Source organism: Sinocyclocheilus grahami, unplaced genomic scaffold (genome assembly GCF_001515645.1).
Source record: "Sinocyclocheilus grahami isolate Dianchi unplaced genomic scaffold, SAMN03320097.WGS_v1.1 scaffold112.1, whole genome shotgun sequence".
Lineage (NCBI taxonomy): Eukaryota > Metazoa > Chordata > Actinopteri > Cypriniformes > Cyprinidae > Sinocyclocheilus > Sinocyclocheilus grahami.
The window spans coordinates 781919-795807 of NW_015505291.1; the positions used below are offsets into that span (position 1 = coordinate 781919).

The 13889-nt window shown below is 34.8% G+C and overlaps 1 protein-coding gene across 1 annotated transcript in view; it reads left to right on the top strand.

The window, feature by feature from the left end:
• LOC107589113 (nucleophosmin-like) overlaps nucleotides 1-12601 on the top strand; it is a 31679-nt gene extending 19078 nt beyond the window's left edge. The window contains exons 9-11 of the mRNA XM_016277461.1: nucleotides 3881-3988; nucleotides 6444-6518; nucleotides 10946-12601. Of these exons, the coding sequence (XP_016132947.1) occupies nucleotides 3881-3988; nucleotides 6444-6518; nucleotides 10946-10990 (228 nt within the window). The 3' untranslated portion in view covers nucleotides 10991-12601. The remainder of the gene's footprint in view (nucleotides 1-3880; nucleotides 3989-6443; nucleotides 6519-10945) is intronic.
• The last annotated feature ends 1288 nt before the right edge of the window (nucleotides 12602-13889 follow it).

Here is a 13889-nt window from a genome sequence, read left to right on the forward strand (position 1 = left end):
TCATTTAAATAAGCATATTTAAGCTCAGAATCAGCATAAATCTGTTAAAGGGTTAGTTCACCCCCAAATGAAAATTCTGTCATTAATTACTCACCCTCATGTCATTTTAAACCCGTAAGACCTTCGTTCATCTTCGGAACACAAATTAAGATATTTTTGATGGAATTTGAGAGCTGTCTGACCCTGCGTAGACTGCAACGCAACATTCCCAGGTCCAGAAACTTAGTAAGGACATCTGTAAAATAGTCCATGTGACATCAGTGGTTAAACTTCAATTTTGCAAAGCGAGAATACAGGTGCATCTCAATAAATTAGAATGTCGTGGAAAAGTTAGTTCGAGATTGAGATTGAGGCAGTAATTAAAGCAAAAAGAGCCCCTACCAAGTATTGAGTACATGTACAGTAAATTAACATGCTTTCCAGAAGGCCAACAATTCACTAAAAATGTTTTTTTTATTGGTCTTATAAAGTATTCTAATTTGTAGAGAAAGTGAATTGGTGGGTTTTTGTTAAATGTGAGCCAAAATTCTCACAATTAAAAAAACCAAAGACTTAAACTACTTCAGTCTGTGTGCATTGAATTTATTTAATACACGAGTTTCACAATTTGAGTTTAATTACTGAAATAAATGAACTTTTCCATGACATTCTAATTTATTGAGATGTACCTGTACTTTTTGTGCGTAAAGAAAAAAATTATAATATAATTTATTTAACAATTCTTCTCCCCCGAGTTACCGTCTTCCACCATTTTGGACATAATCTGCGTAATCAGCGTTGTTTATGCTTAGGGGAAAGCGTGCGTATGCGTTGTGATACTCTCCAAAATGACGGAAGACTAACTCGGGGAAGAAGAATTGTTGAATAAAGGCGTTATTTTTGTTTTCTTTGCGCACAAAAAGTATTCTCGTAGCTTCGCAAAATTGAACGTGTTTGTACGTTTCTGGACCTTGGAATATCACAGTTGCGTTGCTGTCTATGGGAGGGTCAGAGAGCGCTCAGATTCCATCAAAAATATCTTAATTTGTGTTCTGAAGATGAACGAAGGTCTTATGGGTTTGGAACGACATGAGGGTGAGTAATTAATGACAGAATTGTCATTTTGGGGTGAACTAACCCTTTAATTGTGAAAGCAATTACATTTACAATTAGCATCCTTAAAATATGGCTAAAATATATTTATGGAAAAAGCGAGATTTAGTTAAAATGTATGAGATTAAAAAGAAAAAAGTGATTTATGGAGGATAAATGTATAAACCATTATTGTGAAAAAAAATCTTACCTGATTCTCAACAGTTTCATTTATGTATGATTACAAAAAAGCATCACAAAGTTTGTTAAAACCGTAATCCAAATGGATGAAAATTTTATATGCAATTCATACAAATTTTCTTAAACATTTTTAAATGCAATGTAAGGTGGAAGAATGCATCCAATATTTTTGGTTTCTGTGATGGAAAGGATAAAAATGGCATTGGCCACATTTCCTTTCTTTTTCCTATTATGATTCATTTTTTTACTGAGAAATAAGCACTGTAGACAGTTAATATTCACTTATCTCTAAAGCTCACATGGATTTGTACTCACTCATTAAATTTGATGTTGTGGGGCTCTGAAACCAGTTTCTTACAAAAAAGTCAGTAAAATGCAAAAATGACTCTGAAAAAAATGAAGTTATGTCTGAAAACCTGCAGGGTCCTTCCTTGGTTATCCTCTGGTTATTATATTAATGGACATTAATATAGTTTAAACATGTTTTTGTGGCTAGTGTGTAATCATGTTAATGGTGCTGATACATTAAGTTATTGATCTCTGTATAACATGAGTGTGTTTGGAAATGATAGTCTTGTCACTGAAAAACAAGTCATTTATTCCTCCTCTTGGCAGAGCGTACCGTCCCCCCGCCACATCTGAGAGCTTCGGGCTTGTCTTCTCCTGCATGGAAGCAATAAAAGGATAATTTGTACCCCTTCCAAATTTGTCAAAGGGTGTTTTAATCAGTGTAGAGGTCTGTGGGCCAGACTAGGCTGCTGGTTATTAAGGCTAAATGGGTCAAGAAGCCTGATGGTGTATGTTATGAATGCGAATAAACATTTCTGATTGTACATGGTCTTTTGTTGTCAATATCTAGCATGATGTGTGAAATCTGATGCTATTAGATGAAAACAGAACTTGAGCTGAATGAAGGCAGTGTTGTCTGCTGTAGAGGTGCGTATGCGTTGTGATACTCTCCAAAATGACGGAAGACTAACTCGGGGAAGAAGAATTGTTGAATAAAGGCGTTATTTTTGTTTTCTTTGCGCACAAAAAGTATTCTCGTAGCTTCGCAAAATTGAACGTGTTTGTACGTTTCTGGACCTTGGAATATCACAGTTGCGTTGCTGTCTATGGGAGGGTCAGAGAGCGCTCAGATTCCATCAAAAATATCTTAATTTGTGTTCTGAAGATGAACGAAGGTCTTATGGGTTTGGAACGACATGAGGGTGAGTAATTAATGACAGAATTGTCATTTTGGGGTGAACTAACCCTTTAATTGTGAAAGCAATTACATTTACAATTAGCATCCTTAAAATATGGCTAAAATATATTTATGGAAAAAGCGAGATTTAGTTAAAATGTATGAGATTAAAAAGAAAAAAGTGATTTATGGAGGATAAATGTATAAACCATTATTGTGAAAAAAAATCTTACCTGATTCTCAACAGTTTCATTTATGTATGATTACAAAAAAGCATCACAAAGTTTGTTAAAACCGTAATCCAAATGGATGAAAATTTTATATGCAATTCATACAAATTTTCTTAAACATTTTTAAATGCAATGTAAGGTGGAAGAATGCATCCAATATTTTTGGTTTCTGTGATGGAAAGGATAAAAATGGCATTGGCCACATTTCCTTTCTTTTTCCTATTATGATTCATTTTTTTACTGAGAAATAAGCACTGTAGACAGTTAATATTCACTTATCTCTAAAGCTCACATGGATTTGTACTCACTCATTAAATTTGATGTTGTGGGGCTCTGAAACCAGTTTCTTACAAAAAAGTCAGTAAAATGCAAAAATGACTCTGAAAAAAATGAAGTTATGTCTGAAAACCTGCAGGGTCCTTCCTTGGTTATCCTCTGGTTATTATATTAATGGACATTAATATAGTTTAAACATGTTTTTGTGGCTAGTGTGTAATCATGTTAATGGTGCTGATACATTAAGTTATTGATCTCTGTATAACATGAGTGTGTTTGGAAATGATAGTCTTGTCACTGAAAAACAAGTCATTTATTCCTCCTCTTGGCAGAGCGTACCGTCCCCCCGCCACATCTGAGAGCTTCGGGCTTGTCTTCTCCTGCATGGAAGCAATAAAAGGATAATTTGTACCCCTTCCAAATTTGTCAAAGGGTGTTTTAATCAGTGTAGAGGTCTGTGGGCCAGACTAGGCTGCTGGTTATTAAGGCTAAATGGGTCAAGAAGCCTGATGGTGTATGTTATGAATGCGAATAAACATTTCTGATTGTACATGGTCTTTTGTTGTCAATATCTAGCATGATGTGTGAAATCTGATGCTATTAGATGAAAACAGAACTTGAGCTGAATGAAGGCAGTGTTGTCTGCTGTAGAGGTGCTGTATACTGAATTGAATTTGTCATAATTGACAGATTTTGCAACATCAGCAATGTTATTGAACTTAACTGAATCAACATTGAACAGCAGAATTGGGCTTTGTCTCATATTTGATGAAGTTTGCATCATTGATTCTGTTATTTTCCTCTTAATTAATGTGAAGCTGCTGTCAAACTACTTGTATTGTATTAAAGCGCTATATAGATAAAGGTTAACTTGAACTATTCTAGATTAAAAGAATTAGCATTTTTCTTATTTCAGACACCACTGAAAGTAAAAGACAAGTCTGCAGCAGGGCCTTCTGGGAAGTCTCCCAGCACTCCCAACCTGAGCGAGGTCAAAAGCAAACTTTCATCAGCAGCTAAAGAGGTATATCTTCCCTTTCACATTGATATTTGTCTCTCTGCTGAATTGTGAATGCATTTCTTTTCTGTAATCACACACATGCTTTAGCCCTGACATACATGCATGCAAACAAACACACACACACATGCTGTGTGTTAACGGTAATAAGTACGCCGACTTAGCAGATGATGAGGTGGTCAAATGTTAATGAGGTGTCGGAGTTAAAGGCCGGAGGGGAATGACCAGCTATATGACATCATCATATCAGGATTATCCTGTCTTTCTGAGTCCACCTGCTCACTTCCTCAATCAGTTCCCAAATGCACCCCTGACCACTAACCCTCTTCATCCTCAGATCCATAAGAGCCTCTTGATCTTTGTGAGTCTCTCATTACATTGCTATGTTTTTGAAACCAGTACTGATCCTTTATATGTTAAATGACTGCATGCAAACACACCGTGCAGTGAGATGCTATAAGATTTTTTTCATAATGCGAATTTACCGCATGTGTGATATGCTGTCATTCATTGTTCAGTTTGTCAAAACGAACTACACAAGGTATAAACTATGAGTCTATAATAAATATATGCTAAACTCTCGTGTCTCATCAGCACCACCTACATTATTGTTCAAAAGTTTGGGGTTGGTACAAATTTTTTTAAATGTTTTTTTAAAGTCTTATGCTCACCAAGGCTGCATTTATTTGATCAAAATACAGTAAAAAGTAATATTGTGAAATTATTCAAATGTAAAAAATTTATTTCTATTTGAATATATTTTAAAAAGCTGAATTTTCAGCATCATTATGCCAGTCTTCAGTGTCACATGATCCTTCAGAAATCATTCTAATATGTTGATTTCTGCTCAGAAACATTTCTTATTATCAATGTTGAAAGCAGTTTTGCTGCTTAATCTTTTTGTGACTGATAATTGATTATGAAAATGACTTTTTTCAGAATTTTTGATGAATAGAAAGATTGAAAGAAGAGCATTTATTTGAAATGCACTACCATTTAAAGGTTTGAGATCAGTAAGATTTTTAATGTTTTTTTAAAATAAGTTTCTAATACTCATCAAGGTTGTATCTATTTGATCAAAAATATAGAAAAAAATTATAATTTTGTGAAATATTATTGCCATTTAAAATAAGTTTTTAAAAATATATACTTTAAAATATAATTTATTTCTGTGAAGCAAAGCTGAATGTTCAGCATCATTATTCCAGTCTTCAGTGTCACATGATCCTTCAGAAATCATTCTAATATTCTGATTTATAATCAATGTTGGAAAGTTGTGCTGCTTAATTTTTCGGGTACCTGTGATACTTTTCTTTGATAAATAAAAGATTAAGAAAAGAACAGTGTTTATTCAAAATAGATACAACATACACTACTATTCAAAAGTATTGAATAAAAATTAATACTTTTATTCAGCAAGAATGTGTTAAATGGAAGAAAAGTGATAGTTTTTTAAATAAATGCTGTTTATTCATATAGTTATTTTGATGATCGTTATTTTGAATAAATGCTGTTCTTTTTAACTTTTTATTTATCAAAGAATCAAAGAAAAAATTATCACAGGTTCCAAAAAAATATTAAGCAGCACAACAGTTTCAACATTGATAATAAATCAGCATATTAGGATGATTACTGAAGGATCATGTGACTCTGAAGACTGGAGTAATGATGCTGAAAATTCAGCTCTGTGTCACAGAAATAAAATATATTTTAAAGTATATTAAAAGAAGAAACCAATATTAGAAATCGCAATAAAAGTTTCACAAAATCGTACTGTTTTTTTTTTCTTCTGTATTTTTGATCAACTAAACACAGCCTTGATGAGAATAAGAGACTCCGTTGAAAAACATTAGAATCTGATCCCAAAATTTTGTCAGTGTAGATATCTTGGTAAGATTATAAATGTCTTTACTGTCACTTTAGGTCAGTTTAATGTATCCTTGCTGAATGGAAGTATTAATTTCTTAAAAAACAACAACAACAACTTACTGACCTCCAGCTTTTGAATTGTAGTGCACATACTTAGGGACTAGTCAACTATTGTCTTTGACAATCAACAGCAGGTTGAAAAAACTCTTAACATTCCCTATAGACATCTCTCCGCTAGTTGTACACTTCTTAAAAATGGCAGAAACAGAAGAGCGAGATTAATAGTATGTTGTGCCGTAATATCTTGTTTAAAACTGGAAGGATACAGCGGATGGATTGTGTTGAGCAGATATGATGATTTGTGTCTATGTGATTTCATTCGGTCTGCTGTAGATAAGGGGAACTGGAATTACTGTAAAGGCCACAAAAAATGTGAGTTCACTGAAGTGCGTCCAACACCCAGCGACTCACCCTGTTCATCACGGCAGCAGTGCTCTGGCTTCCAGTCAGGATGATCTCAACACTTAGCAGAGAGACACAAGTGATGAAAAGGGCCATTTCATTTCTACAAAAATATGTTTCTCTGAAACAGGGGAAGCCACTTCCAAAGACGGAACAGAAGTTTGAGAACTACGCTAGAAGCTCTTTCAAGATCTCCGATAAACAAGTGAGTATCGCTGCTTCATAAAGCACTGTCACCCTCTGCCTGGAGTATTTCTAGTGTTCGCACGTTGCGTAAAAAGCATGTATGGCCCAGACAAAATTTATCAACACTTCTAAGAGGTCTTTTATGTAAGAAATGTCCACTTAAAAGATTAAGATGCTTAGGCTCAGAAGATGAGACATTCCTCAGCCGGTGAAGAGATACAAAAGCATCAGGCTTGAAATGTACTCTATTATGCGAAGGGAAACTTTACTATGTCCAGTTCAACATAGTTATATGCGTTCTTGCATTCCTGGACAGTAACAAACATCAAGGCAGTGTTGTTTTAGTATCATTGATCATACACTCTAAAAAATGCTGGGTTGTTTTAACCCAATGTTGGGTCAAATAGGGACTAACCCAACTGTTGGGTTAAATTTTGGTTACATTTTTAAATTAACTTTTTAACCCAACAGTTGTGTTAGTCCATATTTGACCCAACATTGGGTTGAAACAACCCAGCATTTTTTAGAGTGTACTAATCTAGTTTTTATTTTATATATATATATATATTTTTTTTTTTCTCAGTGTTAGTTATTTGAGTACATTTAGATTAACTAAATGTAAATGGGACATTTTAATTTGGCAACTAGCTAAAATAATTAAAAAAAATTATATTATATTTCAGGATTTAGTTAATATTTGATGCTTTTTGTTTTCATTTTAATTTTAGTTAAAGTTTTAGTAATTTAGTTGTCTCTTTATCATTTTTATTAATTTAAATTGTCAGTATATTTTATTCATTTTTATTTCATTTTTATTCATTTTTGTACATCAAATGAAACTAAATAAAACATAAAAATAAGTTTGTTTATGTTTTTTTATATTAGTTGACTATTATTTCAAGTAATTTTGTTTTTATGGTTTAGGTTTAGTGGCCACTTACACAAACTAAAAACAGAAAACTTTTTTTTTTCATCGTTTTGACTGCTTATTTAGGCGTTTTGTAGGCCTAAAAATGCAAACTCTTCAAAATGGGTTTCGAAGAGCATGTTTTTAAAAACGATACTGTTATTGTCTCCGTGTAAATGACAAAACTGCAAATTTGTGAAAATGGTGACATTATGTACATGCATATTATGTGTTTCTGCGCAAGCATACCTATACATCGCCAACTACTGGCCTGGCATGTATAATACATCATTTTTAGTCAGTTTCGTGGATCCGTGTGAACGGGCGTTGTATGTGAAAACTTTCAAAAATGCAAACAATATTTGCACATCATTGTTAGGTAAATATACCATCAGTTACTTATAATAACCCTACCATAAGAGGGCGATAGGGTTACCTTGAAATATTTGTGCCAATATAGGTGTCAATATTCAGGTTGCAAAAGTGAAATAATCACATCTACATTCAATTTGAGTATATTTTAGGCCTAAGCATCTTCTGTCTTAGAGGGTCGGTTGGGGGCGGCATACTGAGATCTCCCTGCCGCTCTCTTTTTTATCAGCAAATGAAACATGTACTGATTGACCTCTTGGCGTTCAAAAGAACAGGAGGGAGCTGTCATGCTTGACATCTTTAGCTGTGATTTAAATCCCTCCTTCACTCATTCCTTTCTCGCTGTCTCTTTTAGTCTAGAGCTTTTTTTGCATTCATATGTGTCAGGTTGGGTGTTGACCTGAAATATTGCAGTAGTCTAAAGCAGCCCTCACAAATGGCCACGTTTGGGTCAAAAGAGAAAAATCTCTCTTTTAACTAAAGCGCACTATCATGTCTGCTGTAGCTCCTCTTTTGTCAGCATGAATTACACACGAGAGAGTCCAAATGTCTGTGTGTGTTAGTGGTACCAATGGGGTGGATCTTACAAAAACACATCCAGGTCTCATTGTACCCTAATATTTGTTCTTTGTGATCTTATTTTTATCCATTTAAGCACATTTTAAATTTAAATTCATTTATTTGGAAGACACTTTTATCCAAAGCGACTTACATTCGAGGTTTAAATATTTCTCAGTTTCCTGTAAATCAAACCCATGACTTCGGTGTCTGCTTTTTGAGCTGCAGGAACACACATTAAAACACATGACCCTTTTTTCATTAGCCCTAAAAATCAGTTTGTATGTTATACAAGTACTACATCATGCCATTATTTGTTTTAAGGCATTAAAGCAGTGGAAATTGGTTTTCTTTTGCATTTACATTCTCCTGCTTTAAGGTCCCAGTATTTGCTGTTCCAAAACCTAGTGAGCTGCATATCTAGACAGCATTTTAAAAAGTATTGTAGATATTTTGATAGCCAATATCAGTATCATAGCGGATATAGGTCTGTAGGAAATCACACTATTTAATTTAAAGATAGTAAATTACACATGCCTAACAGTTTCTGTATTTATTTTAATTAGGAAACAAATGTAATTAGAAATCAGTTTGAATCTGTTTGAAAATGTAATAAAGAATAAATCTGTAAAATAGACAGATTTATGCTTTACATAGCAACTTCTTGATTCTGTAATCCTAATCTAATACTGTAGTATTTTCCACAAATCAAGAAGCTGATGAAAAACATGAATAAAGAAGATCTAACAGCTGGATTCGGTTGCGGGGTTTGTGGCATTAAATGTTTATTAGATACACTCTTAAAAATAAAGGTGCTTCAAAAGGTTCTTCAAGCGATGCCATAGAAGAACCATTTTTGGTTCCACAAAAAACCATTCAGTCAAAGGTTCTTTAAAGAACCATCTCTTTCTTACCCTTTTGTAATCTGAAGAACCTTATTTCACCACAAATAACCTTTTGTGAAACAGAAAGGTTCTTCAGATGTTAAAGGTTCTTTATGGAACCATTTAGACAAAAAGGTTCTTCTATGGCATCGTGAAGCACCTTTATTTTTAAGAGTGTAGATCGACATTGTTCAGTATTATAGTACGTGTTTGCTGAATGCAGTATAAGGAAAGAAATGTATTATAATGTTTGTCTTTCAATTATTAGACAGGACTGTACTCAGGCACAGGGTTCTCAGCACTGTCAAAACAGAAGTCCTTCTTCCGACACTTATTATTGTCTTATAAACAGAAAAACTTATCGCCTAGTGTTTCCCCTTATTTTAAATGATCAGCATTTGCATTTCTGCTGTTACAGAAGAAACAGCTTTTCCAAAAGACATTGAACGTGTTGTTTATAAATATACTTACATTTAATTTAATACCTAAAACTATTACAACTTTTTGAATCCAATTTTTGTGTTTCTTATTTTTTATACTCATCATATTGTTAGCAATTCAACTGAGTCAAGTCTCCTGTGCGCTTGGCTCGAGGAGAACTATTTATATGCGTTGCTGCCTATGAAGACGGTTCCAGATTACTTCTGAGGTCCCATTTCAGTTGGGATGCTGCCTTCGAAAGTATGCAGCAAGGCAGCTCACTAGGATTTGGAACAGAGTTGAGATGTTTTTGTGTTTTGGTCGGTAATGAGTATGTATTATAATGTTTGTCTTTCAATTATTAGACAGGACTGTACTCAGGCACAGGGTTCTCAGCACTGTCAAAACAGAAGTCCTTCTTCCGACACTTATTATTGTCTTATAAACAGAAAAACGTATCGCCTAGTGTTTCCCCTTATTTTAAATGATCAGCATTTGCATTTCTGCTGTTACAGAAGAAACAGCTTTTCCAAAAGACATTGAACGTGTTGTTTATAAATATACTTACATTTAATTTAATACCTAAAACTATTACAACTTTTTGAATCCAATTTTTGTGTTTCTTATTTTTTATACTCATCATATTGTTAGCAATTCAACTGAGTCAAGTCTCCTGTGCGCTTGGCTCGAGGAGAACTATTTATATGCGTTGCTGCCTATGAAGACGGTTCCAGATTACTTCTGAGGTCCCATTTCAGTTGGGATGCTGCCTTCGAAAGTATGCAGCAAGGCAGCTCACTAGGATTTGGAACAGAGTTGAGATGTTTTTGTGTTTTGGTCGGTAATGAGTTATGAGCTATTTGATGCATTGCGCCCTGTGAGTCTGTTCTAGAAACAAGGCTGGAGCGTGACAGACTTTGCAGCGCAGGTGTCCACTCAGATGTACAACGGGTGGAGCATGTATGCGCATGTGTGTGTGTGTGTGTGTGAATGTGTTTTCAAGCAAAAACGGCTTTGGGAGCACAGCAGGCAAAGAGGTGTGAGACATGTCTTTGTCAGAGAGAGGCACTAGTCATACCCTCTGGTATGTACAACGACTGCACCCCCTTCCTCTGGACTCGGCGCTGTAGTTATACCCCAGACGCACCGCTAATGTGGAGCTTTTCGTCCAAACTGACTCACACGGCTCTAATTATTAAGCATCCAAATGAGTCGCTACATCAGAGAAACTCCGTTCCAGCTTCACCAACTCATCCTTTTCCCCCTCCTCTCTCTCTCTCTCTCCCCCCATTTGTTTTCTTGCAGGTGATCAAAGACCTTTGGAACTTTTTACAAACACTAAAAAAGTAATGGCTGCTCTGCTCTCCCCTTCCCGTCCCGCTGCAGCAGAAGTCTGGGCTGAGCCAGTAACGGCACTTCAGCTGTGCGATCTGGCCTCTTCCCGTCTTAATCCGCCTGCTCTTCTCTCACTTTAAAGATGGATAGAGCAGAAGGAGCAATGGCAGAGATATCATGCTTCATGTTTTATATATGTTTTTTTTTTAATTATGGAAGTCCACAATGGTTTCTTAGAAGAACATTTAATGAGATGTTGTGCTAAGGCAGTTATAATTTAAAAAGCGAACTAAGGGTGAATCTCTCTAAATCTTATCAAGACCTTGCGCAGGTCATATTTCGTCTCAAAATTCTAAAGAAAGTATATTTTGCATTAAGTAAATGAAGCCTGTTTTGGACTGAACAAATGTTTTTCATTATGATTTTTTAAAAGACTTAAACCCATTTCCCCCAATTATCATAATGCACAAAAAAAAGTAATGTGAGTATTTATACATCATGGATTGATTTGTGTTATAGAGATTATAATTTATGGTGATTAAAACATATGGTAATCATGGTAATGAAAAAATATACAGTATAAAATAAGTTTAGTTGTATTAATCATTAAAAATGATGTGGGGAAAAAAGTTATATTAAAGCAACAATGTTAAAGGTCATTAAAATAGGCTTTGTTTTTTAATGCAAAATATAATTTCCTTTATTTTCTTTAGCTTTTTGGGTAAAATTTGATCCTGGGTGTTTTTGTGAGCATTACTCTTAAATAGAAAACCAATGGTGCTGGTTTATTATAATTTTATTAAATTTTTTTGTGAGGCCATTTAAAAAAAAGAAAAGAAACAACAACACTTGAACGTTATCTTGAGCGAAATAGTTTTTTCACTACCAGCCCAAGACCAATTTGCTTCTTGTGTATATTTGAAACCATAATCACTGTAAATCGCCCCCTTAATGTCTTCATATGAAGATGGCAGCTGAAGTGTAATAATGTTAAAGATTCAGTCACATTCTGAGTGTTCCGTCTGATTGAAGATTCCGTCTAGTTCACAGTATTCTGTGCAGCCCTCACGATTCTGCCTTGCAGCAATTCCAAAGGCCTTCACCGTTTAAACTTTACAATTATCTTAAGTGCTATAGACTCTCCCATAAAAATCCTCTTGAGAAGCACGGACAGAATATTATACCTTGTTAAAAAGATGAATGTTAGTCCATGGTTTACATCATTAAATATGATTAAAAAAAAGACGTTTAGTTGATTTGAAACTTTAAAATAATGCTTTCGCTATTTTATGTTTTTGTCATATCAGTTGTTTTTATTTTACTTTCACTAAGCCATTTTAATTTGTTAGCACTAATAGATAAAACCCTTAAATATATGTAGGTGTTTTTTGAAAGCAGAAGAATCAGTCCAGTTTTGTTCTGTGAAATTGGTGATTTTTCCCCCCACAAAAGTATATGCTGCAAACAAGCAGTGCATTTCAACAAAACTATATTGTTCCATTATGATCAACAAAATGTTGATGTCGATTTCATTGGGAGCAATTTAATTTTGTTGCATCATTCTGCTCGCTTGCAGTGTTAGATTGGTTTCCTTTCTTGGATGGAAATGGAAGTAATCCAGCTTTAGTTGATCTGGGAAATAAATACTGTATAACAACTTTTTGTCTGTGAATTATAACATTGTGAAGTTACCTATACTCCACCTTTGGATGAAGTAACCAAGTGCACAGATAAGGTGTTGTTGTGAATGCTAACATCAAAGGCCGGAGGCAAGATCATGTTCTTACCACATAATGTTTTCAGAACAAGACATCTGGCTAGACTAACACAAAAAAATTATATTGCGCACCTTTCTAACCTGAAAATGTTCCGTGCAATGCCTCATGCATATATATGTTGCATCACACAGTTGCGCCATGCAGTATCATTATTTTTGTGTCCAGCTATAATCATTTCATTTACAAATAACAGGTGTGAATTGATTGATTTAATGCTTTAATTGAGTATTACACCTACATGACCTCTGAACGTTAGACCATAGACTCAACAAAGACCATACAGAGCACAAATTCACTGTTTTGTTTGACCTCAACAATCATTTCTCCTGCACCTGAAAGTCTCCAACCTGTTTGCCCACCTGAGATGTTCACCTGATTTGCTTGTTTCAAGAAACAGAGTTTTCTGTTCTATCATTGTCTGAAACAGAAAGAATAAAAGTGTCAGCTGGAACATGCTGTTGCATTTTCTTTTTGCACTTGCTTCTTTTTTCCTCAGTGTTTGAAGCGATTTGTGGGAAAATGTATGTTGTTGATCATCATGCTTCCTAAACTCTGGAACCTGGTCCAGTTCATGGCGTCTCTGGAACGGGCTAAACAAACATATGCAGAACTTTCTGAATTTTACGTACCACTTGATTATTTTACAGCTCTCGTTTTTCAGATGCTTTTTGAGGAGAGTAAATTTTATAAGAGAAGAAAGTTACATTCATCAGCAGACTGTCTCAAATGAAGAGATCCATCACAAACTCTCCAAAAGCAAGGTACTTTTACTAGTTTTTTTTTTTAACTTGATTACTCGTATGATTCTTAATGTCTTTGTAGACGGTTTTGTTTGATCCTTCCTTCTAAATTCTGTCCTCAAGTTGCTTTGCTAGTTCAGTTTGGAAATTATTCTTCATGCATTCACCACATGGTGGCGATAATGGCTTATGATGACAGTGTATTTTGATTTATGGAACGTTCTTTCCTCTATACTGTAAGGGACAATTAATCAGCCTCTCACCTGGATGATGCCCCTTCATTATGCCTGCTGACACTTACCTACTTCCTGTTGTCAGAGTCTACAGCAGGAAGTGAGTTCAGCAGACAGGGTGTGTGTGAGGGGGAGCAAAACTTGAAGTATTACTGTGTGGAAT